The sequence below is a fragment of the Oncorhynchus nerka genome, linkage group LG27 (genome assembly GCF_034236695.1).
Source record: "Oncorhynchus nerka isolate Pitt River linkage group LG27, Oner_Uvic_2.0, whole genome shotgun sequence".
Classification (NCBI taxonomy): Eukaryota; Metazoa; Chordata; class Actinopteri; order Salmoniformes; family Salmonidae; genus Oncorhynchus; species Oncorhynchus nerka.
The window spans coordinates 41,349,466-41,374,795 of NC_088422.1; the positions used below are offsets into that span (position 1 = coordinate 41,349,466).

The window sequence follows — 25,330 nt, forward strand, 5'->3', positions numbered from 1 at the left end:
CTCGCCACTAAGCAAAGCTGCTCAGATGACAAAAAGAGTGACTTGGAATACCCCCTGGTTTCTGATGTTCATTGAGGCCTGCTATGCTGGGGTTATGGTATACAGGGTACAGAATTGAGACTCATACAGTGACTGTATTAATGGCTCAATTATTTATCTCGCTTCAGTGCTGCGATGGAGACATTCTGTCCACATAGCTTAGCAGCTTCACCCCTGAGAGAAGATTGGCAAACATAGAGAACCAACATCAAGAATCCTGACCAAAAATATTGATGAATTATTGGGATGGTCACGTGTCCAAATACATAGGATCTCTCTAGCAGTGCCTGGTGGATTTGTGGTCTTGTCATTGCTATTGTGATGCCTGTAGGTGCTAAAGGCCAATTTGTGAAGGTGAACGAAATTAATACTTTTACACTAGATCATGTAGAATACACCTAGATTTCCACCTCTTTTCAAAATCGGATATAAAGTCGCATTGATGTCATGGAGCAGTGCACTTGGAGCCAGCATCAGTTTTTTGGGGGCCCACACTTGGGATACTTCATATCCACAATCAGTCATTCATGAATACTTTGAATTTCAGCTCTGCTACATGCTTTAGGGAAGAAATGTTATTCATTGGTTTGGGTCCATACCAAATGATGGCTTAAAAGTTTATTGCTGTGCATGGATTCAAAATTCCCCATTGGCCCCACATTCTACTGAATAATCTTTGAATAGGGACATCACCACACAACAAAGTCTTGTTAACAGACTCGGTACCCCTAAAGTGATAAACATGACTTTCACATGGAAATTATGAGTCACTTAATGCACATTGTAATAAATAAATACATCAGTTATCCTATGTGTGTCCAAATGATCTCTCTTACACACAAAACACACACACAATCTCTGAGACTATTTGAATAAACCTCATAATAATACACTGCAGGCTCTGGCTATTTAGTCCGGTTGACGAGACTCACGTGATTTAGCGCAGGGAGCACTGTGTCAGAAGGACTCTGAAATACCGGCTCTCTGGATTGCCCCGCCAGTTCCGTCCTGGGATGATCTTGTAGGAGGAGCCTCGCACACCATTTATATTACCGGTTTCCATATACATTGCATAAAGGATCACCAGTGCAGTTTAAGTGCAAATCGATTATGAACTCAGAATGCGACAGAGTGGCGATTAGGCCATGTCGCCTAAAATATAATAAATTACTGTATCAAGGAAAGTGATCGAATATCCGAGAGGAGATAAGAGCGCCGCACGGTAGGTCAATGTGATACAGTAACCTTGTCGAAACCTGATGTCACGGGTGCATTTGTGATCATTGATCACGGTAGGCATTTATACTGAACAAAATATAAACGCAACATGCAACAATTTCAAAGATTTTACTGAGTTACAGTTCATATGAGGACATCCGTCAATTTTTATAAATTCATTAGGCCCTTACCTGGGGATTGCACATAACTGGCAATACAGATATGCACAGATACCTTTAAAAATGGGCCTCACTATGGGCCTAAGGATTTAGTCACGGTATTTCTGTGCATTCAAATTGTCATCGATATTGTGTCTCTAGTTTATGCCTGCCCATACCATAACCCCACTGCCACCATGAGGCACTCTGTTCACAATGTTGACATCAGCAAACCATAAGCCACATGATGCCATACATGTGGTCTGTGGATGTGAAGCAGGTTGGACATACTGCACAATTCACATAGGAGGTTGGCTTATGATAGAGAAATGAACATGAAATTCTCTGGCAACAGCTCTGGTGGATATTCCTGCAGTCAGCATGCCAATTGCATGCTCCCACAAACTTTGAGACATCTGTGGCATGTGACAAAACTACACATTTTAGAGTGGCCTTTTATTGTCCCCAGCACAGGGTGCACCTGTGTAATGATCATACTCTTTATTTAGCGAGGCAGGTCAGTTAAGAACAAAATCTTATTTTCAATGACAGCCAGTGGGTTAACTGCCTTGTTCAGGGGCAGAACGACAGATTTTTACCTTGTCAGCTTGGCGATTCAATCTTGCAACCTTTCAGTTACTAGTCCAACCACTAGGCTACCTGTTGCCCCTATCAGATGGATGGATTATCTTGGCAAATGAGAAATGCTCACTAACAGGGATGTAAACAAATTTGTGTGCCAAATTTGAGAGAAATAAGCTTCTTGTGCGTATGGAACATTTATGAAACATGGGACCAGCACTTTACATGTTGCATTAATATTTTTGTTCAGTGTAGTTCGGTGAACTTCCATTTGGGTTGAATTCAAAACACTTGTTCGAAAAAAAAACGTCATATAATTGTAATAACCTATAAATGTATTGTAATAGCAACAATATTAAAACAAAACAATAGGCTACAGTTTTAGCTTTTTGTATTCTTGTTTCTCCCCAGACTTGTTCATTCTTCACAGGACACTATCTCCCCACGGATAGACTGAAACGTAATGGGGGTCATAGTAGTGGTGAGCTTTATCTTGTTATTTATCCTGGTGGATGTTATTGTCACCACTGTCCTCTACTTACATGGTTGCCAGACTGCAATATTCACAGAGGATGTGCAGAACTTTGACATTCTCCACTCCGTCCTGGACCTCTGGGGGACTATGCTGGTCAGAGTCTGCCTTCTGCTTGGGGCCTCCATAGGGGTGTTATGGAACAGAGTGGACGGCCCATGCAGGGTCTCTGCCCTGGGGACCCTGACTCTCCTAATCTGCCTGACCATCAGCACCTACGCCTTAGCTAAGCTCCTGATGCTCTCAGAGCAGGGCGATCTGGCTCACCAACCCTGGTTCCTCAGTCTGTTTTCCTGGACCTGTGTGTCAGTGCTGGGGACCGTGCTCCTCTGGAGGCTTCTGGGAAGGGCTCCTAACATTGTGACTGACGGAGAGGGAGATGGTGGAGGAAATGTCTGTGAGGAGACTGAGAGGCTAGTGGAGGCAGCAGGAGAGAATGGCACTGAGGAGGTGGAGGAGCAGCAGAAGCATGGGGAGAAGAAGAGGAGTAGGGCGAGCAGGAAAGGAACAGAGGACCAGAAGAACTCAGGGGCCACACTGGGGCGTCTGCTGTCCTACTGCAGTAAATACGCTGGGCTGCTCTCTGTAGCCTTCCTCTTCCTCCTCATCTCTGCTGTGTGTAAGTGGCAACTTGTTTAATTACAATGCACAGATGACTAGGGCCCTGCATTTTTCCTGAACACATGACCTGACCAGGAACAACGCAGGGCTCTAGGTACAGACAATAAATAGGGAACTGAGGATTTCCCTGGTCAGGTCATATCAGTTATTTGGCCTGGCCATGGTCAGGAAGAACTCGTGGGCCCAACAGATGACAAGTCAAGTTGATTAATGTAGAGATCATCACCATTGTGAGGCTGGCATATTACACAGTGTTGCATGAGATAGTTACACAGAAGATGTGTAATGAAGAAACATAACCAGCCTGTTGGAAGTTCCGTTTGGATCCCATGCATTTGTATTTAAGACTTTATTACTGAACTCATAGCAGCATGGTATTGCATTCAGGGTTGCAAGGTTGCTCTACTACTCATTATAAACTGGGTGATTCGAGCCCTGAATAGTGATTGGCTGATAGACATTGTATATCAGACCGTATACCACATGTATGACAAAACATTTATTTTTTACTGCCCTAATTATGTTTAAAATATCAATAAGGCACCTCAGGGGTTTGTGATATATGGCCAATATACCATGGCTAAGGGGCTGTGTCCAGGCACTCCGCGTTGCATTGTGCATAACAACAGCCCTTAGCATTGGTATATTGGCCATATACCACACCCCACCGGGCCTTATTGTTTAATTATAGGAGTGACAAATTACATTAATGACTCATGTACCATGAATAAAGCATGATGGGGTTCCTGAGTGGCACAGCGGTCTAAGGCACTACAGTCCCTGGTTTGAATCCAGGCTGTATCACAATTTGCCCAGCATCGTCCGGGTTTGGCCCGGGTAGACCGTCATTGTAAATAAGAATTTGTTCTTAATTGACTTACCTAGTTAAATAAAGGTTAAAAAAAAAATACTCTACCCTACTCATTTCATTTCATTATAGACAAATCAAAATATATCTATAAACTGTATTTCTATTTTACACAATTGTGCTTATTATTTTTCATAACATTTAATGGTACTCTGTAATCCACTTTATAGGTGAGGCCTTCATCCCCTACTACACTGGGCAGGCTATAGATGGCATTGTTATTCACAAGAGTATGGAGTACTTCACCAAGCCCCTGATCACTCTCACTGTGTTGGCCTTAGTCAGGTAAGCCATGCTGAAGTGAACAGTGATCACAAGGCGTGTGTTTTGTTTACTGGTTGTCCTTGTTGTGTGCCATATCTTCTTTGATGTCTTGCACATGCTGCATGTCTATTATTGATTCGACAATATATACATTGATCTTGTGTGTTTGTGGCGTATAATGTATCTCTGACTGCGTTTCATTTCTTGCGTCTCTCCTTAGCTCTATAGCTATTGGAGTACGAGGTGGCCTCTTTAATCTAACCTTTGCCAGACTGAATCTTCGCCTGCGGAATCTTCTCTTCAGATCTCTGATGCGTCAGGAGGTGGGCTTCTTTGACTCGAACCACACAGGTGAGCTCTCAAGATTTCTCTTTATTCCTTCCCTTCATGCTTTTCCCTTGTTCCTCTGATTAAATCAAATCAAGCAAATCAAATTTTCTCAGTCACATGCGCCGAATACAACAGGTTCCGAGTCCCTAACCAACAATGTGGATAATAATATGAAATAAAAGTAACAAATAAATACAGAGCAGCTGTAAAATAACAATAGCGAGACAATATACAGTGCCTTGCGAAAGTATTCGGCCCCCTTGAACTTTGCGACCTTTTGCCACATTTCAGGCTTCAAACATAAAGATATAAAACTGTATTTTTTTTGTGAAGAATCAACAATAAGTGGGACACAATCATGAAGTGGAACGACATTTATTGGATATTTCAAACTTTTTTAACAAATCAAAAACTGAAAAATTGGGCGTGCAAAATTATTCAGCCCCCTTAAGTTAATACTTTGTACCGCCACCTTTTGCTGCGATTACAGCTGTAAGTCGCTTGGGGTATGTCTCTATCAGTTTTGCACATCAATTAATCTGCATATTCTAGCTTTTATGGCTGAGTAGCAGGCAGTTTACTCTGGGCACCTTATTCATCCAAGCTACTCAATACTGCCCCCCAGTCACCAAGAAGTTAAAGACCTGGCTACTAGGAGCGCCGCCTTTGGTGAGCATTTTCTTGTTTGCTTATGGCGGAATACAGCTCATTCAATGCTGTCTTAGTGCCAGCCTTTGACTGTGATGGTATGTAAACAACATCGAAAAATACAGATGAAAACTCTCTAGGCAGGTAGTGTGGTCTACAGTTTATCATGGCTATTGCTCTACCTCAGGCGAGCAAAACCTTGAGACTTCCTTAGATATTGTGCACCAGCTGTTATTTACAAAATACATATTCTGCTGCCCCTTGTCTCACCAGACGCCGATGGTCTATCCTGCCGGTGCAGCATATAACCAGCCAGCTGTATGTTGATAGTGTCGTCGTTCAGCCACGTCTCCGTGAAGCATAAGATATTACAGTTTTGAATGTCCTGTTGGTAGTTTAATCTTCCACTTAGGTCATCTATTTTATTGTCCATCTATTGCACGTTTGCTAGCAGAATGGAAGGAAGTGGGGGTTTATTCGATCACCTACGAATTCTCAGAAATTCTCCGAGACGGTAGTGGCAAAATGATGTACAAATTAAGTAAAACAAATAAGTTAAAAAAAAGGCTAAATGAGAGATAAGGGGTACTTGGCTCCACTTTAATAAAGCTTTGTACAAGCTTTGTACAAACAAGAACAGGTTCTAACCAGTTCTTACAGTATTCAACTCAAGCCTTTACATAACATTAGACTGTAACAGAACCATTTTGCCCCAACACTATGTTAAAGCCTGTGGGGTTTAAGTGTTATAGTGTAAAAGCTTTTCTCCTAAGCTCGGAGTCTCATCCCCAAATGCCCAAAAGCCCTACACATTTCTCCCTCTACTCTGCCTTCATATTTCTGCTCCTAACCTGTCATTAAATAATGAAAATAATTCAGAAAGAGTTTGGAAAAAATACAAAAAAAAAATGTTTGTCCTGCAGGTGACATCACCTCTCGCCTGACCTCTGACACTACTCAAGTGAGTGACCTGATCTCTCAAAATGTCAACATGTTCCTGAGGAGTATGGTTAAGGGCATAGGGTTCTTCATCTTCATGTTCGGGATGTCCTGGAAGCTGACTCTGGTCACCATCATGGGATTCCCCTTCATCGCAGTCATCTCCAATGTGTATGGGGAGTACTACAAGGTATTCACTCTGCTGCTTGTATACACACATGCACAAGTATGCACACCCACACATGCACAAGCTCTCACGCACACACGTACACACATACACACTTCACCCCAGCCCATGTATTAAATTGTAATACATTCGAACACTTGTTTATTAAAAGCTTCATTCACTTTTACTTGTTAAACTTTCCACGGTTCTCATCATCAGAGATTGACCAAAGAGGTCCAGACTGCCCTGGCTCAGGCTAACCAGGTGGCCGAGGAAACTGTTTCATCCATGAAGACGGTGCGCAGCTTTGCCAATGAGGAACAGGAGGCTGATTCCTACTACAGCAGGCTGCATGTCATGTTTCAACTGAACAAGAAGCAAGCGTTGGCCTACGCCCTCTACATGTGGTCCAGTTGTGTAGGTATCACCAATGTACAGTAGCTACCGCCTGTAAGACCGTCAATGTACATAAGAATGAAGAACTTGTTCTTAACTGACTTGACTGGTTAAATACAAGTTAAATAAATAAAAGATAGCGCAGATGAGGACTGAATGTACAGTAGTTACCGCATGTAAGACCGTCAATGTACATAAGGATGAAGAACTTCAGGAAAGCTCAGATGAGGACTGAGTGTTAAGGAGCTCTCTCATGTTTTATGTCTTGTGTTTTTTATTGCATCCACTGTATCTGCTCGCTTTACCTTGGTCGTGGGGCACATTCAAATGTGTTTCTCGCTTGCTCCAGATCTCAGAACTTGTTCTTCAAGTGGCAATCCTCTTCTACGGCGGTCACCTGGTCATTACTGAGCAGATGAGTGGAGGCACCCTGATATCTTTCGTCATATATGAGCTGGAGCTGGGAGAGTGCCTGGAGGTATTTCTGACTCATTCATTCATATACATCTCTAACTGTACACATGGCAATCACAACCTATCCCTTTAACCACCTTATATTACCGTAAGTAAGATAGCTACCTAGCTAATTGTATTATCATTTGTCCCCTGTCTTGAATAACTTGTGTTACAGAGCATAGCATCGGTCTACACAGGTCTCATGCAGGGAGTGGGAGCAGCTGAGAAGGTGTTTGAGTATATCGACAGGGAGCCCAAACACCAACATGATGGGAAAGAGGTCCCCGACACCTGCAAAGGACTGGTCGAGTTTAAAGATGTCACGTTTTCCTACCCAACACGGCCCGAAACAGACATTCTAAAGGTATGTGTCAGCTGACCATTAGGTTTGGGCTCAAAGCTAGACTGATGAGTGGAGCTATAGACAGAAACACTGTTGTCAGGCAATTCTGTATCGTTTCATGCCAGTAGTAAGCTTTTATATCATCCCCATGCAGCAAAGCCAGCCAGTACACTATCAATCATACAAGAAAGCTACTGTATTGATCAATGTCGGAACTGTTAGGTTCTAAGTTCCGGTACAAATTCCAGTCGTACTCCGAAAAAAGCTCGTGCTAGATTTATTCGCCCCACTGGGTCATACAGCTGCAAAGACAAGATATGAAGTCACAAGCACATATATTTATGACCTCCAACTAGGCCTCAACCCCGCCCCCCTTTCCAAACAGACCCCCCTTCTGTGTGTAGGAACAATTCATCTCTGTGGCTAGGCATGTGGTGCTATCGTACCAGCTCAAATCTGGAACCTTTGCTACACCTCCACGCATCTCACGGTCTTCTTATCAGTGAGGAGAACCCAGTCCGATAGATAATTATCCTCATACACAAAGAGCTATTTCTGTGAATAAGCAATCTATTCATAATATAAGGACGCAAAACATATTGAGAGGATACAATGATATAAAAGAGTAAAACTATAAGACAGTGTTATAGGGCAGTAGTTTACAATCTATTAGATCTAACATATGGCTCCTATCTCACCCTTATGGAAACTTTTTGTTTCAAAGACAGGCCTCTTTTGAACTTTACCTCTAGCAAAATACAACTGCACATAGATCATTCCATCTAACCCATAACACGCTAATCACTATTGCTAGGCTACTTTTATGATTATAAACATGCTAAAACGTGCTCACGTCAATTAGTCAGTTTCACAACAGTGCTTTTTATCATGTCTAAACTTATATTAATGATATATGTATGCCTATGATATGATGGTTGGGTATATATGAACAGATGGTTTGTCTTCTTCTTGGTGGTCCTCTGTAGCTCAGTTGGTAAAGCATGGCTCTTGCAATACCAGGATAGTGGGTTTGATTCTCAGGACCATCCATATGTAAAGAATGTATGGACGCGAAATGGGATTTTGCATTTTTCTTAATCTTCTTCTTCTTCTCCAGAGTGTATCCTTCACGTTGCGGCCTGGAGAGGTGACAGCCTTGGTTGGACCATCTGGCAGTGGAAAGAGCTCCTGTGTGGGTCTCTTAGAGAACTTCTACGCCCCACAACAAGGCCAGGTGCTGCTGGACGGCCGGCCGGTGCACACCTACCAGCATGGCTTCCTCCACTCGCGGGTCAGTGCTCCACATGGCTCCTCTGGCATTTTAACTCGTTGTTTACAATGTGTACAACTAAGCCTCTGCGTTAAATCACAATCACTGTCTACCTGAGAAGTTTTCCATGAAATCTAAATATTCTGTCTCGTGCTAGATAGCTTATTCCTTTCAACCACCAGAGGGCATCAATATTCATTTTAAGATGAAGACTGGTAAAGATCCCTGTGCAGAAAGACTGAGCCTCTCTCTGTGTTGTTGTTGCAGGTAGCACTAGTGGGCCAGGAGCCTGTCCTGTTCGCCCGTTCTGTAGAGCAGAACATAACCTATGGACTGACTGACATCCCTATGGAGGCTGTGGTGCAGGCTGCCACCGAGGCAAACGCACACGACTTCATCACCGGTCTAACCAACGGCTATAACACAGGTGACATTAATGCTATTGCCTAAACTAATATTTACCAACCTTTTTTGGTTACTATACCACTATCTGAATTTTGATCTGTCCAGAGTACATCTGAAGTACCCCATCATGTGCATTTTACCAGTAAGCCTATGGTCTCCTGAGTCTTCTCAAGGACCCCCTGTGGATAGGCCAAGCACCCCCAGGGGTCCTAGTAGTGAATCTAAAAAAATAGCAAACTAAAAACTGCAAAATGTTATGTTTACTGCAACATACTGTTTGAACATTGGCCATATAATTTTTGAGTAACACAAAATAACAGCCTCTCCTCACTATTTGCATATGATTTTGCATTTCTATTTTAAGATCTCGAACGCAATGAAATTGTTCCTCGTTCCTCTCTTAGGAGTGGGTGAGAAGGGCACCCAGTTGTCAGGGGGGCAGAAGCAGCGGGTGGCTATCGCACGGGCACTCATCCGCAACCCACATGTTCTCATCCTGGACGAGGCCACCAGTGCACTGGATGCAGAGAGCGAACATGTTGTAAGGAGACAGGCTAAATCAGTGTTCTGTGACTGTGATCTGGGTTTAATCAGATCAAGTCGTGAATTATAGATAAAGATACAGTATGGATTTAGAGAGGAAGCGTGTATATTCTGTAATATGCAGCTCCTCAAGTTTCATGACAATAACCTAGTTCATTAAATGCAGTCTAATGTTATTATAATAACTCTCAGCTGCTGGTGTCCTCTCTGCTGTCTTTAATCAGACCAAGTCTTCAACTATACTAGATACTATTAACCCTGGATAATCCTTTTTAGTATAACCAAACTCTCTGCATTGTAACTATGCTGGCTTAAAAAGGTCAGTATTATTATTTCATCTTTGACATATTCTCTTTATCGGTTGTCTCTCATTTGATGGCACTTTATCTCGTTTTCTGAATGCTATCTCATATTTCACTTTTAGTGTCGCTTAGGATCTTCTCTCTGTTCTCTCTCCCCAGGTCCAGCAGGCTCTGAACAACATAATGCGTCAGCACACAGTGCTGGTGATCGCCCACCGCCTCAGCACAGTGGAGAGGGCAGACAACATCATAGTCATCAACCGCGGCTGTGTGGTAGAGCAGGGACCACACAGCCAACTGATGGCCAAGGGGGGGCTCTACTGCAAGCTGGTACAGAGGCAGGTCCTGGGCATCGAGACGGGGGCCGTTCTTAACCCTCCAGAGGTGGACATCTGAGGGTGGTAGTCAGCGGAGGCAGAGCGGACATGATAGCAGCAGTGCCAGCGAGTCAAAATGTGAACACCACGCTACTGAGAGGTTCCTAGGGCTTTATTGGTAGCTAACACTGACTGACTGGCACTGCTGAGCAGTGCCTCGAAACCAAGGCATTACATTACCCTTGATGTTTTATTTGCACATTAGGTTGAATAGATTCAACTCAAGTCTATTTTACAGTGTTCAAAACCTTGAATATTTGTTATTGAATAATCAATAAGAGTAGTCATTTGACCAGTTCTTCTGGACATGAATGAGCAACACGCTAATTAGTTAATCCTAGTGGTGATATTACACTAAACAAAAATATAAACACAACATGTAAAGTGTTGGCCCCATGTTTCATGAGCTGAAATAAATTATCCAAGACATTTTCCTATACGTACAGTAAGCTAATTTATTTAAAAATGTGTTTACATCCCTGTTAGGGAGCATTTTTCCTTTGCTAAAATAATCCATGCACCTGATTAAACAGCATGATCATTACACAGGTGCACCTTGTGCTGGGGACAATAAAAGGCCACAAATGTGCAGTTTTGTCACACAACACAATGCCACAGATGTCTCAGGTTTTGAGGGAGTGTGCAGGAATGTCCACCAGAGAAGTTGTCAGAGAATTGAATATTATGTTGTTTTAGAGAATTTGGCAGTACAGCCAACCGGCCTAAACCGCACACCACATGTAACCACCCCAGCCCAGGACATCCACATCTGGCTTCTTCATCGGCAGGATCGTCTGAGACCAGCCATCCGGACAGCTGATGAAACTGTGGGTTTGCACAACCAAAGAAATTCTGCACAAACTGTCTGTGTGCTTGCCCAAGTCTTCACCAGGGTCTTGACCTGATGGTAGTTCGGCATCGTAATGGTCTTCAGTGGGCAAATGCTCACCTTCGATGGCCACTGGCACGCTGGAGAAGTGTACTCTTCACAGATGAATCCAGGTTTCAACTGTACCGGCCAGATGGCAGACAGCGTGTATGGTGTTGTGTTGGCGAGCGGTTTGCTGTTGTCAACATTGTGGTGCCTCATGGTGGTGGTGGGGTTATAATATGGTCAAGCATAAGCTATGGACAACGAACACAATTGCATCTTATCGATGGCAATTTGGATGCACAGAGATACCGTGACGAGATCCTGAGACCCATTGTTGTGCTATTCATCCGCGTCATCATCTCATGTTTCAGCATGATAATGCACGGCCTCATGTCACAAGGATCTGTACACATTTCCTGAAAATGTCCCAGTTCTTCCATGGCCTGCATACTCACCAGACATGTCACCCATTGAGCTTGTTTGGGATGCTCTGGATTGACTTGTACGGCAGCATGCTCCAGTTCCCGCCAATATCCAGCAACTTCACACAACCATTAACATTCACCAGGCCACAATCAACAGCCTGATTAACTCTATGTGAAGGAGATATGTCGTGCTGCATGAGGCAAATGGTGGTCACACCAGAGAAGTATCTGTGAACAACAGATGCAGATCTGTCCCAGACATGTGAAATCCATAGATTAGGGCCTAATTAATTCATTGCAGTCCATAGATTAGGGCCTTATGCATATATTTCAATTGAATGATTTCCTTATATGAAATGTAACTCTTTGAAATTGTTGCATGTTGCGTTTAGATTTTTGTTCAGTGTATGAATATCGTTAATATCATTGATTGTATGACGTACAAAACAATAATAGTATTGTGATACTTTATTTCTAATTGCAATATTAGGTGGAAATTGTAAAGTTATCTCTGTGTGCATCTAGGCCTTTCTGTATCTGGTTAATTTGTAAACGTATACTGTATCCAGGACAGAGAGGTGCCTTCACTGGATGAGAATGTGCAGACTGTATTTATTCTATGCAATGGGAAGTGCAATGTCTTGAAACTATATGACACTATCATTGCTGAATAGATTAGATTTCATGTGGATGCTGTCCAATACTTGATTTTGCATAAGTAAAAGTGAATGTACCGAATTAACAAAGACATGACTGCAACCAGGCTACTGAAAACATATTGTTTGTTGTTGCCTGTTGGTTTTATCGTAGCAGAGGCCTCTTCGACTGTATTACATTCAGTATGACGTCATATATTCCCACCTCCAATCCTGACACACAGCTTCCGGTTACAGTCTGTAGTTTGCTGGGTTTTTTTCAGCCAAGCTGTTTAGTCTTCCGAGCGCGTGAGAGTGAAGGTGCTTCAACGAAGGGGGTCTGAGGGGAAGAAAGAATCTCAAGACAGATGTGACAGAAATGTCTGGTTTTGGGAACAAGTTTAGCTCTTACTCGATGACTCAGCTCAATGAAATGCTTGAAGATGATGACAAACTTAACAAAATTATTCAAGAAATGGAAGAGGTAAGCCACTGTAACAAATTCACTTGGGTTTACTGCCGCAATGTTTAAAAATAATTTCAAGCCTTGTTTGCCTTTTGCCAGCATGCAGGGCAGGTAACGAAGCATTTAGTGAATGTCGAGAATTTGCGGATTTATATTGCATACCTTCCAATACATCGTTTTTCAACCTTTGGTGCGTGGACAGATAACTTTACCGTCAATGTCTGGCGTTTAAAAAAATTATATATATATTTTTTTATTCTTTGAAGAACTTTTAGAATTTTGCTGTCTAACTCGAAATAGCAAACCTTCCTGGAACTCGACATGCTTTGCCACATTGTTGCCATAAAATAAACAAACAAACACTGTTACATTGTCAGCGAGTGACAGCAACGTAACAATATTGCTGCAGAGAAAATGTATAGTATCCATGCTTCTCTTCTCTTAATCGGCAATACATTTTGGAAGAACGTTACTTACAGATGGATATGAACATGAAAATAGTAAGAACACTTCCTCTCTGGGAGTGTCAACTGGTATTATGGTTGGTGACGAAGCAAAAATACCTATGTTTACCAAGCTCCAGTAATGACACGACATACAGTTCAGGAGGTCACATTTTCCGTTTATGAAAATTAAATTACAAGACCCAATAAGGGCAGGTGTTCATACATTTATTTTTGTTTAATTTGGCACAATGTCAAGGTCATGCACCTCCTTGCCTGTTTTACAAAAAAACATGTTATCTTGTATAACCAGCTGCCTTTTTAGCCATAAGGAACATTGAATGAGGTTTGGTAACACAATTGGCTATAAAGTCACTGATGACGATAATCATGAAATTGTCAGCTACTGAATGAACTTTTACTGCCAGCTGTGCCGAGTCATTACACTCAGTATGGTAGTTTATTTGTTAGATTATCTTTAATATAGCCTAGTGGTTAGAGCTTTGGGCCAGTAACCGAAAGGTTGGTGGATCGAATCCCTGAGCTGACAGGGTAAAGATCTGTTGTTCTGCCCCTGAACAATGCAGTTAGCCCACTGTTCCTAGGTTGTCATTGTAAATAAGAATTTGTTCTTAACTGACTTACCTAGTTAATTAATAAATCAAACAATTCCACAGACTATGTTCTCAGAGTTCTCCTCCTTGGGCAGGACTTCTACTAGCACACCTGAGAGAAGAACAAGCTGTGAGGGTGAATTTACATAGTTGTTCCTAGACAATTCCATAGATCCATCTGTAGGGGAAAGGACAATTGTAAGCTGTAAGGTCTTTAACTGACCTTGTAAATTAATAAAGGAAACCAGCTAGCATTGATTTGCATGTGTCTCGATACCAGAGAACTGCTTTTTATAGTCCCAGTTACGATTTTATTCCTCCCTGTATCTGATTCTAGCTGCCAATGGTTTCGTTTTCCTCATGTTGTGGCAGTGGAGTGGAATGACGAAGGGCTTGATATCATGGCTGATTGCTGTAGGTTACTTTTTTCCTCATAAATCGACATACAATATCCCATAATGACAAAGCAAAAACAGGTTTTTAGAATTTTTTGCAAATGTAAAAAAACAAAAAACAATCAGATACCTTATGTAAGTATTCAGACTAGGGATGCGTGATATATCGGTGAACATATCGGAATCAGACGATATTACCTAAAAATGGTGACATTGGCATCGGCCCAATGTCTAGTTTAATGGCAATGTGCAAATCCGATGTCAAAGCTGATGTGCATACGTGTTTAACGTAAGTAGATGACGTAATGACGCCATGAAACACAGAACAAAAGCAGAAAAATACTAAGCGCACACTTCCAACAAGTTTAAGTTGAGCAGTCATTTGAGAGGCGAAATCCATTAACGCCAAGATAATGGAATTCATTATGCTATTTGCTATGGGCGTCACCACTGACATTTGGACCAGCGACATCAGCCCCATGGGCATGCCGAGTCTGACAGCACAGTGGGTCGACGGTGATTTCGTACTGAGGAAAGCCGTATTGCATGCTCAAGAATGTGCTGGTGGTCATACCACTGCTGCCATTTCAATGGCATTTGAGAACATGTTTGAAACATATACACACTTCTAGCGCCATTCGAACAACTCACTTGAGAAATAAGCTAGTCAACTGCTTCTGCAGCAGACGCGATACCTCTGTCATGGCATTGAAACGCCTGCTCAACAATCACCTGCTCAACAAAACTGCTGACACAGACCGTGTGGTTAAAACTTACAAAAGTACTCGAGGCTGTGAACAATCGATTGGGTGGTATTCTGTCTGGCGCTTCGTTACTGTGTCACCACCATGCTCTACATATGTAAATGAGGGACATAATGTAGGTAAATGCCAACAAAATAACCTTTTGTTCAGTGTGGTGTGTGTGTAACCTCTTATTTAACTAGGCAAGTCAGTTAAGAACAAATTCTTATTTACAGTGATGGCCTTTGAACCAGGGACTGTAGTGACGCCTCTTGCACTGAGATGCAGTTCCTTACACCGCTGTGTGTGTTAACTATTTAACTGTACTAGAATGCTTAAAAGCCGCTAAAATATAAGGATGTGAGGTGGGGAGGGGGTTTGGCAAGGAAAATATCTGATTTTCGGTATCGGCCAAAAATGTCTTATCGGTACATCCCTAATTCAGACTCTTTGCTATGAGCCTTGAAATTGGACGTGATTTGTAAAGGCACACACCTGTCTATTTAAGGTTCCACAGTTGACAGTACATGTCAGAGCTAAAAACCAAGCCATGAGGTCAAATGAATTGTCTGTAGCGTTCCAAACTGAGCAATCGGGAGAGAAGGGCCTTTGTCAGGGAGGTGACCAAGAACCTGATGGTTACTCTGGCAGAGCTCCAGAGTTCCTCTGTGGAGATGGTTGCCCCTCTGGAATGTTTTCCCATCTATGCAGCACTCCACCAGAAAGAAGCCACTCCTCAGTAAAAGAACATGACAGCCCACTTGCAGTTTGCCCAAAAGGCACCTAAAGAACTCACAGACCATGAGAAACAAGATTCTCTGGTTTGATGAAATCAAGATTGAAGTCTTTGGCCTAAATGCCAAGCGTCACATCTAGAGGAAACCTGGCACCACCTCTACGGTGAAGCATGGTGGTGGCAGCATCATGCTGTGGGGATGTTTTTCAGAGGTAGGGACTAAGCGACTAGTCAGGATCGAGGGAAAGCTGAACGGAGCAAAGTACAGAGAGCCTTAAAGAAAACCTGCTCCAGAGTGCTCAGGACCTCAGACTGGGGTGAAAGTTCACCTTCCAACAGGACAACGATCCTAAGCACACAGTCAGGACAATGCCAGAGTGGCTTCAGGACAAGTCTCTGAATGTTCTTGAGTGGCCTGGATCTAACATCTCTGGAGGGACCTGAAAATAGCTGTGCAGCGACGCTCCCCATCCAACCTGACAGAGCTTGAGAAGATCTGCAGAGAAGAATGGGAGAAACTCCCCAAATACATGTGTGCCAAGCTTGTAGCGTCATACCTAAGACCTGAGACTGTAATCGCTGCTGAAGGTGCTTCAACGAAGTACTGCGTAAAGAGCCTGAATAATTATGTAAATGTGATATTTCCGGGTTTTTTCTTTATACATTTGCAAACATTTCCAAAACTGTTTTTGCTTTGTCATTATGGTGTATTGTGTGTAGATTGAGGGGGGGAGGAATGGTTTAATCCATTTTAGAATAAGGCTGTAACGTATCAAAATGTGACAAAGGTCAAGGGGTCTGAATACTTTCCTGAATGCCTTCTGTTTTCCCCGCTGGTCACATGGATTCGTTAGAAGGGAGTGTGACAAAGAAACACACCTTATGACTGAGAGAAATTCATTCTCAACATACTTCCTTCAGACTGGAATTTGGCATTACCTGATTTGACATAGTATCTTTATTATTTATTGAGATGCTTAGTCTTCAGGTTAAAATGACGTAATTACTTTTAGGAATATTTTAATAGTTGTGTCCTTGACAACGATTATGAAACAAAATTGGTTGCAGCTCGACTCACGTTGGTTGAGCACCCTCTGCTTCTTTCCTAATTACTGAGCAACATTTAATTTTAAGGAAAGTTCTTTATTGGTGTGTGCGTTGCTTTTTATACAGTTCTTCCGAAGAATAATAGCATGTGGAAAATGTCCACCCCCTGTGCAATTAACCTTTTTTACGTCTGTCCCCTGTGAGAATATGGTTGATTAGCCCTGATGTACACAATGTGATCTGAGCAGGTACCGTATTTAAGTACACTGTACTGCTCCGGTATGGAAATGCATACCTGTAAATATGGACACTTTTTTTATGCTTTATGCTAGCTAACTAACCACTCTTTTTTTCACATTTGGAATACACACTCGCACACCTACTCACTCTTTGTATGCAAATGGTGTTCAATGGGTGTGTGTTCCTATCATTTCAAATAACCAGAACAATGTTCATCCTCTCGCTGGAATCACATGAATCTCTTCTCTATGGCCAACCTTGGTTAATATCATGGCTACATACTGACAGTTCATATTTGTCTGTCAGTCCTGGCATGTGTGTGCCGTGCCAGGAGATATAAACCCCTTGTTCCAAGTTAACAGCAGTGCGTTATCATTTCACTGCAGTCTCTAATGGCATGTTTGGATTTTGTGCCTGTGTGCGTGAATGTACATGGCAGTCAGGGACGGACATGAGCAATAGCTGCCAGACTGGTCTTGGTTAGTGCAGTTGCTGGGCCTGATCAATCTTCAATTTAACACAGCCAGCTAAGAATAGCATATCAAGCAACTAAATTTCCTTTTCAGCAAATGTAACCGGTAGAATCTCAACACTGGGTGGCGGTTGGCCTAGTTCTCCATCACGACATGATGTGTCCGCTGATTAACTTGGTGTTTTGACATTTCACATGTGAAGTAAATTTGAGATTAAGCTGGCTTTGTACAGTCATTCAGCCCCTCTGTGAATTCCTTCCATGATCAGTCAGTCTCAGTAGGCAAATCCTCCCTCTCAATAGAGTGCTGTAGAGCACTGTATTGTCACTTTGAAGTGATTGTGGTTCAAAAGAGAAATGGAAGGAAGGAAAATAACAACCACAGGTATGAGCCAGTGTCACTTAGTTGGGAAACTGTGATTTGCAGATATGTAGCTAGACCTATACCATGCATGACATTGAGAGATGTAGCCCTCTATATCTTGCTCCCTGTTTGGCTGAGCTCTAGAATAGAATCATCTCTTGGACTAAGCTCCAGAGGAGGCACTGAATGAAAACCCTCTGTTTGGGTGTGATGCTGGCTGCTGATGCTGCCTCTGGCCCTCTGAGCTGTGGTCCTGTATTCATAAATCATCTAAGTAGCAGTGCTGATCTAGGATTAAGTCCTCCCTGGCCATGCCTTCTTATTTCATAATAACTTTATTATGTTAGTTGGAGGGGTGTCTTAAATGTGAAGAAAAAAGGAATGTATTGAACACAGTTTGTTTGTTGTGATGATTTTGGTGTTCCCTCTAGTATTTTTCCCTCGGGTACTGTCACTGTGAGCAGAGAAAGTGGAGAGTTTTTCTGAATGCATTTCCTTCCCCCGCAAAATGTGTTTGGTTGGACAGAATAAGCCTGCAGTTATGGATGCTATTTAAGGGCCTACTTTTTTTTTCCGGTGCATGGCGTTGGAGTGGCTAATTGAGACGTGGTTCTGTTCTTCGGAAGTTAGTTGTATGGCTTTGTTTGGTCAGCTCAGGACATGGCAGTGCAGTGGCAGAAGCAGTAAAGCACAGTGGCAATAAGTGTATTTAGCCTCTGGCCTTGTCTGAAATGTTGTTTTCTCTCTGTCACCCTCTTAACCCACAGCCCAGCGGCCAAAGCCCACACGGCTGTCTGGTTTCTGTCTTTCTGTTATAAGATAATCCGTCTTGGAAGTAGTGTTCTACATGGTAGGTTAGTTTATGTATTTGCAGAGCTGGGTCACATGATTCTATTCACGCCCAAGCCACTTGCTATTTCTGTCCTTGGAGAAAATGTAGCTTGATGCGACTGTGAATTTGAGTCACGTGGGAAAAGCTCTTGAATAGTTAGTTAGTCATCAGCCACGGTTTAGGTTCTTGGCTCAAATTAAACTCCATATTCATATTTTCTTCACGTGACCAATTTGAGTTAAAAAATATATATATATTTTTTTTTTACATAATCCACATGCCGTGGGCTTGTTTTGAGAAGTCACACAGCGGGTTCTAGTTGAGTGTTGACAGGACAGGCACAATATCTGATCCCTACCCATCTTGGTGTTGCCTTCCATTGTGTTTGTGTATCCGCATGTCTTACCATGTGTGTCTTTATAATGTGTCATACAATGTATCTCTGTATGTCTTAAAATTGAACTGACAGCGTTTGAACTACTTTGCAGATATGAAACACAGGCAATCAGTCATATCAAATTCCCAAATATCAAGTTCCCAGTTAATGCTACAAAACCAACTGTATACAAGGTTTTAAAAATAGGTTCTATTTGACTCAAAATTCCATGATGTAGAGTAAGGCATTTTTGGCAGAATAGATGGATACAGTTCAATGCATATAATTCACCTATACATTATTTGGAAGTCCAAAAAATATTGCTATCAGGTTGTAATTCACAGCTGACCTGGTGCATTGTTTGCTGCCTCCACCCATTCAAGAGGCATGGTTTGTTTCAATGACTGAATAGTTTGGACAAAAACTGACAAATGTAACCAAGGCTGGGAATGTCAATACAATCAAACAGCAAGGACAGTGACCACAAGTCAATCATATCATGGCCAATAGGTTAGCGTATCTATTCATTTAGGTCTTTATTTAGCAAGCTTGATTAAAACACGAAGCCTACTTTAGCTACCTAGCTAGCTTACTAATGGGAGTTTGTCAGCTTTTTCCCCTCATTGTTTTTCGGTGGCTACAGCTAGAGATGCAGGTGTCATTTAGTTAGCTAGCAAGAAATGGGTATCACTTTGCTAGCTAGCTATGCTGAGCTTGAAAGAATATCCATAGTTAGCAAGCATATCTCTTAGTTGTCAATCAAATGTATTTGGCATCGGACAAATGGGCAGGCAGGCAATTCCCATTCAGTTGTCACTGCCTGTAAACACACAGTACAGTTCAAAGTGAATGATGGCAGGCCCGTGTGGCAACTAGCTTATTTGCATATATGCCTACTGTAGCTCTGATTGGATATGGCACACCGGTCTGCGTAGGGTCCGGTCCTGGACAAGACTAACAGTTTTTATTAGGTTTTATTTACTGCAGTGTCTATTGATTGTCCGAACGCACGGCAGCTTACCCACAATATTGCTGTAGAATTGAACTTACTCTACGTCATTACCAAACATTCTGTGAATGTATGAAAACGTGAAATGTAAAAGACTGAAATGTGAACATGAAGGTGTCTTAAGTGCTCGCTTGTCAGAAAGCAGTCATATTCTTCCTGGGGGTGTACTGTATCTGAGCAGATTTATATAAGATTTCATGTTGCTTAAACACTGTCAGTTTCACTGTGTGTGGGTCTTAATGTGTATTGTAGATGCAGGATGTGCAGCAGATCAAGGAGATGATCCTGGCCAGTAACCGGAGCCTGGCAGAGCAGAATCTTCAACTGCAGCCCAGCCTGGAACACCAGAAGACCCAGCTCACCAAATGCTACGGCTCACTACAGGAGAGCTTTGAGGCCTACCAGGTCCACAAGTCCAAACTAGGTAACGCATGTTCACTTGTCTGCAGAATTTGAGTACATTTCATTATACCCTGAGTGTACAAAACCGTAAGAACACCTGCTCTTTCCATGGCATAGACAGACGGGTGGGTTGCGCAACTCCATAAGGGAAGTACCAAAGCCCCTTACTATAGGGGAGGTGCATGCAAGCAGATAAGCACATATGGCTAGGATGGAATAAATGATATTGTAAAACCTGCAAGAGAGCGAATGTAACCCCCCCCCCCAAAAAAAACACAATCCTTCCCAATGCAACAAAAAAAAAGTTTGACAACCCTCCCCTATTTTGGACCACCCCGCAGACAATTGTGATCTGTCCTTTACAATGAAAAAGCAAGGTATTGTTTTGTAAAAATGATGCATGGCCATCATATTTTTAATGTTTATCATAGGAAGAATGTAGCCTGCTACATTTCCTAATATTTTGCTTAAAGTTAATCTTGCATTTTAAGTACCGGAGAAAAGTACAGTGTGAACCCTTTGGAATTACTTGAACTTCTGCATGAATTGGTCATACAATATCATCTGATCGTCATCTAAGTCACAACAATAGATGAACAATCTGCTTAAACTAATAACGCACAAAAAATTATACATTTTCATGTCTTTATTGAACGCACCGTGTAAACATTCACAGTGCAGGGTGGGAAAAGTATGTGAACCCTTAGATTTAATAACTGGTTGACCCCCCTTTGGCAGCAATAACCTCAACCAAATGGTTTCTGTAGTTGCGGCTCAGACCTGCACAACGGCCAGGAGGAATTTTGGACCATTCCTCTTTACAAAACTGTTTCAGTTCTTATTCTTAGGATGTCTGGTGTGAATCACCCTCTTGGGGTCATGCCACAGCATCGGGTTGAGGTCAAGACTCTGACTGGGCCACTCCAGAAGGCGTATTTTATTCTGTTGAAGATATTCTGTTGTTGATTTACTTCTGTGTTTTGGGTCGTTGTCCTGTTGCATCACCCAACTTCTGTTGAGCTTCAATTGGGGGACAGATTGCCTTACATTCTTCTGCAAAATGTCTTGATAAACTTGGGAATACATTTTTCCGTTGATGATAGCAAGCTGTCCAGCAAAGCAGCTCCAAACCATGATGCTCCCTTCACCATACTTTACAGTTGGGATGAGGTTTTGTGCCTTTTTTTTCTCCACACACAGTGTTGTGTGTTTCTTCCAAACAGCTCAACTTTAGTTTAATCTGTCCACAGAATATTTTGCCAGTAGCGTTGTGGAACATCCAGATGCTCTTTTGCGAATTTCAGACGTGCAGCAATGGGTTTTTTGAACGGCAGTGGCTTCTTCCGTGTTGTCCTCCCACAAACACCATTAATGTTTTACGTATCGTAGACTCGTAAACGGAGATGTTGGCTAAAGACTTACAGAAATCCCTGGAACATGCTGACACTCCAGGATTCTTCTTAGGCTCATTGAGCTGTGCTGTGCTCTTGCAGTCCTTTTGCAGGATGGCTACTCCTAGGGAGAGTAGCAAGAGTGCTGAACTTTCTCCATTTGTAAACAATTTGTCTTACTGTGGACTGATGAACATCAAGGCTTTTAGAGATACTTTTGTAACCCTTTCCAGGTTTTTGCAAGTCAACAATTCTTAATCTAGGTTCTTCTGAGATCTCTTTTGTTCGAGGCATGGTTCACATCAGGCAATGCTTCTTCTGAATAGCAAACTCAAATTTTCTGAGTTTTTTTTTTTATAAGGCAGGGCAGCTCTAACCAACATCTCCAATCTTGTCTCAATGATTGGACTCCAAGTTAGCTGACTCCTATTAGCTTTTGGATAAGTCATTAGCCTAGGGGTTCACATACTTTTTCCAACCTACACTGTGAATGTTTAAATGATGTATACAATATAGACAAGAAAAATACAATTTGTGTGTTATAAGTTTAAGCACACTGTGTCTGTTGTGACTTAGATGAAGATCAGATCTAATTTTATGACTAATTTCATGCAGAAATCCAGATAATTCCAAAGGTTCACATACTTTTTCTTGCCACTGTAGCTACACATCACTCAGTGTTGTCTGCTGATTGAATACCCTTTTATGAATTCTCACCCGAGTGGAGAAGTGCAACTGAACATTTTTCTGATGCTGAGAAGAAATTACAATAAGAAGCATTTTAAGTCTGCGTTTACAAAACGTATCATGATATTTCTTATGTGTTTTATATATGCTTGTTTTGTGACACATTGGAAAACCTCCCTGGTCTTTGTGGTTGAATCTGGGTTTGATATTCACTGCTCGATTGAGGGGCTTTAAAAATATCTGTATTTGTGGGGTACAGAGATGAGGTAGTTATTCAAAAATCATGCTAAACGCTATTGCACAGAGTGAGTCCATGCAACTTATGTGTGACTTGTTAAGCAAGTTTTTACTCCGGAACATATTTAGCTTTGCCATAACAAAGGGGTTGAATACTTATTGACTCAAGACATTTTCATTGTTGAAATTTGTATTAGTTAATTCCACTTTGACATTATGGGGTATTGTGTGTGTATGTAAGCCAGTTACATTTTTTTCATCAATTATAATTTCAGACCATAAGGCAACAACATTAGCATAAAGTAAAGGGGTGTGAATACTTTCTGAACACACTGTAAGTTTAACTTTATGAGCTTGATTGCCTGTCTATGCAATTTGTTTATTTTAATTTGTGCTCGCTAGCATATTTAGCTAGCAGCCTCCATGGAAATGTGCTATTACTTGTGCTAAATTTGTTAGCGTTCTAGTAATAGATGCCTAATGGGCATATTTTGCCAGGGTTTTGGTGCCCCTTTGTGTAGTAAGCTGATAATACCGTAAATCATGGATGACAGAAGGACGATATGAAAATCTGTATATCGTCCAACCCTATTAATTGTGATGGCTTAATGGTTTGAAAAGGTTATGCCTATTATCTGGATTACCAAATCAGTTGACAACTCACTCTGAACTTTTGAACGTTGTTTACTGTCATGGATAGTTTGAGACGGTAGTTACAATATTTTTCTATTGTTTGTTCTTCCATTGACACGCAGACCTGACCAGTTTCTCCATTTCCTGATTATTATTATTAAATAGTGGCCCTAGTGTATTTGTCATTTTCCTTCCCGCAGTAGCTGATCTCTGCCAGTATTGAGCAGAATACAGCATTGACTTAGATACCAGCTATACTGCAGTAGGCGAGAGTTAGAGTAGTGTATACCCCCATAATGGCACACCTTAGCAGCACTTTGTGTGGAGTGAGTAATAAGTTGAGTGTACCTATGACCTGGTATGACGCAACGGTTGCCAGTGAAGCCACTCTGAACAGCATGCCAACATTTCATTACTTACTTTGTTCTAGTGGGTGTAGTTTAGCACTCACTGATGAAGTTGGTTTAACCTTGTATTCCCCTGTAGTCAAAGCGCCTGGCCTCCTGCCATTTGTTTGTTGAATTCCGAATTCCATTTAGTCAAATGTAGATTTCCCTGTGTGCTGGCTGTCCTAGCAGCAGATACCTGGGAAGTACAGAGCAGAACAGCACAACTGCATCCCAAATGGCAGCCTATTTTCTATGTAGTAAACTATATATAGGAAATAGGGTGCGTCATTTGGGACGCATCCCATAGCAAAATAAAATCGATGTCTCCAAGCAGAATCAACCCAGTATTGTTTGATTTGTGTGTTTCCTTTTGTATACAGTGACTCCCCCACCAATCCTTCAAGGCAATGCCAAAGGGGGTTCTTCAGAAGAGACTCCCAGTCTAGCAGTGAGTGGGAGCCAGGATGACAGGACACTCTGCTCCCCTGCCCCTTATTACAGCAGTCCACAGTGAGCCATTGTGCTGCTGGGCATGTGAGAGCCAAACTGTGCTAGAGGGAGGTAGGGATAGAGAGGGGGAAAGAGCGAGGTAGAAAAGCCAAAAACTCTCCCTCAGACTATCAGTGAAGGCTGGCCTGTATCCATTACTAAATGGCAGTCTCATGATCCCTGGGTCCAAGGGGTGGGTGGGTGTGTATGTGTGTGTGTGTTCGTTCCTGTTCCTCGCTGGTCTTCCAGAGGTAGAGAATCATTCCATTGTGTGGAGGAGTGCTGATACTCCTGTGAGTCTGTGTCGTCATTTTGCTGGGGCCTTTGCTGGAGCCATAGTGGGTGGAGAGATGCTTGCTGTGCCAGAAGAGGAGCTTCTATCATCCTGACACCTCAGAATCAACTTTATTTGCCAAGTACATTTACACATACTCAGAATTTTACTTGGTGATATGGTGCTAGTGATAGACAACATTTAGAGACCGAATACAAACAGTGGAGTTTAAATTTGCTTAAACATACATTATATACAACTAGGTAGAGTGAGCATAGAGCTATAAGAGAATTAACAGATATTCAAATATACAGTGGGTATACAATTGATATACAGTGTATTGGATGTACAGAGTTACAGTATAAATATGAATATATTTGATCTAAATGCAGAGAGATAAACAGAATGCAAATGCAGTGTACACCGACATGGTAACTAGGCTTCTCAAAGCTCTGATGCCTCTGACGGTCATTAGTAGCCTACCAAACTTGCTAACTGCCTGGTACTCAACACCCTATTGTCCCTCTAATCACTCTGATATCAATGCAAATGTATTCGAAAATCAAATAAACGTAATGAGAGCCCATGAGCTTACATTTCTATAGGCTATGCAATTGCATGAGAATTGTTTTGATGGCCTCTTTTAAAAAGAGGATTCCATCAGCTTTCTAGGCCTATTATGTGTATACATACATAAATA

General features: G+C 42.0%; 2 protein-coding genes across 3 annotated transcripts in view; both read left to right on the top strand.

Annotated features, from left to right (window-relative positions):
- Positions 1 to 915: 915 nt before the first annotated feature.
- LOC115111791 (ATP-binding cassette, sub-family B (MDR/TAP), member 9) lies at positions 916 to 10,896 on the top strand. Its single transcript, XM_029638222.2, is given in 13 exon segments — positions 916 to 1,261; positions 2,409 to 3,148; positions 4,189 to 4,303; positions 4,503 to 4,633; positions 6,184 to 6,389; positions 6,585 to 6,782; positions 7,111 to 7,239; positions 7,393 to 7,581; positions 8,678 to 8,851; positions 9,098 to 9,257; positions 9,640 to 9,776; positions 10,240 to 10,460; positions 10,462 to 10,896. Coding segments are annotated over 12 exon segments (2,466 nt in total). The 5' UTR covers positions 916 to 1,261; positions 2,409 to 2,460; the 3' UTR covers positions 10,580 to 10,896.
- Positions 10,897 to 12,673: 1,777 nt separating this feature from the next.
- Positions 12,674 to 25,330, top strand: part of LOC115111794 (vacuolar protein sorting-associated protein 37B-like) — a 29,186-nt gene continuing 16,529 nt past the window's right edge. For both annotated transcript variants that reach the window (XM_065011685.1, XM_065011684.1), the window contains exons 1-2: positions 12,674 to 12,875; positions 20,381 to 20,552. In XM_065011685.1, coding sequence (XP_064867757.1) covers positions 12,771 to 12,875; positions 20,381 to 20,552 — 277 coding nt within the window. In that variant the 5' untranslated portion in view covers positions 12,674 to 12,770. The remainder of the gene's footprint in view (positions 12,876 to 20,380; positions 20,553 to 25,330) is intronic.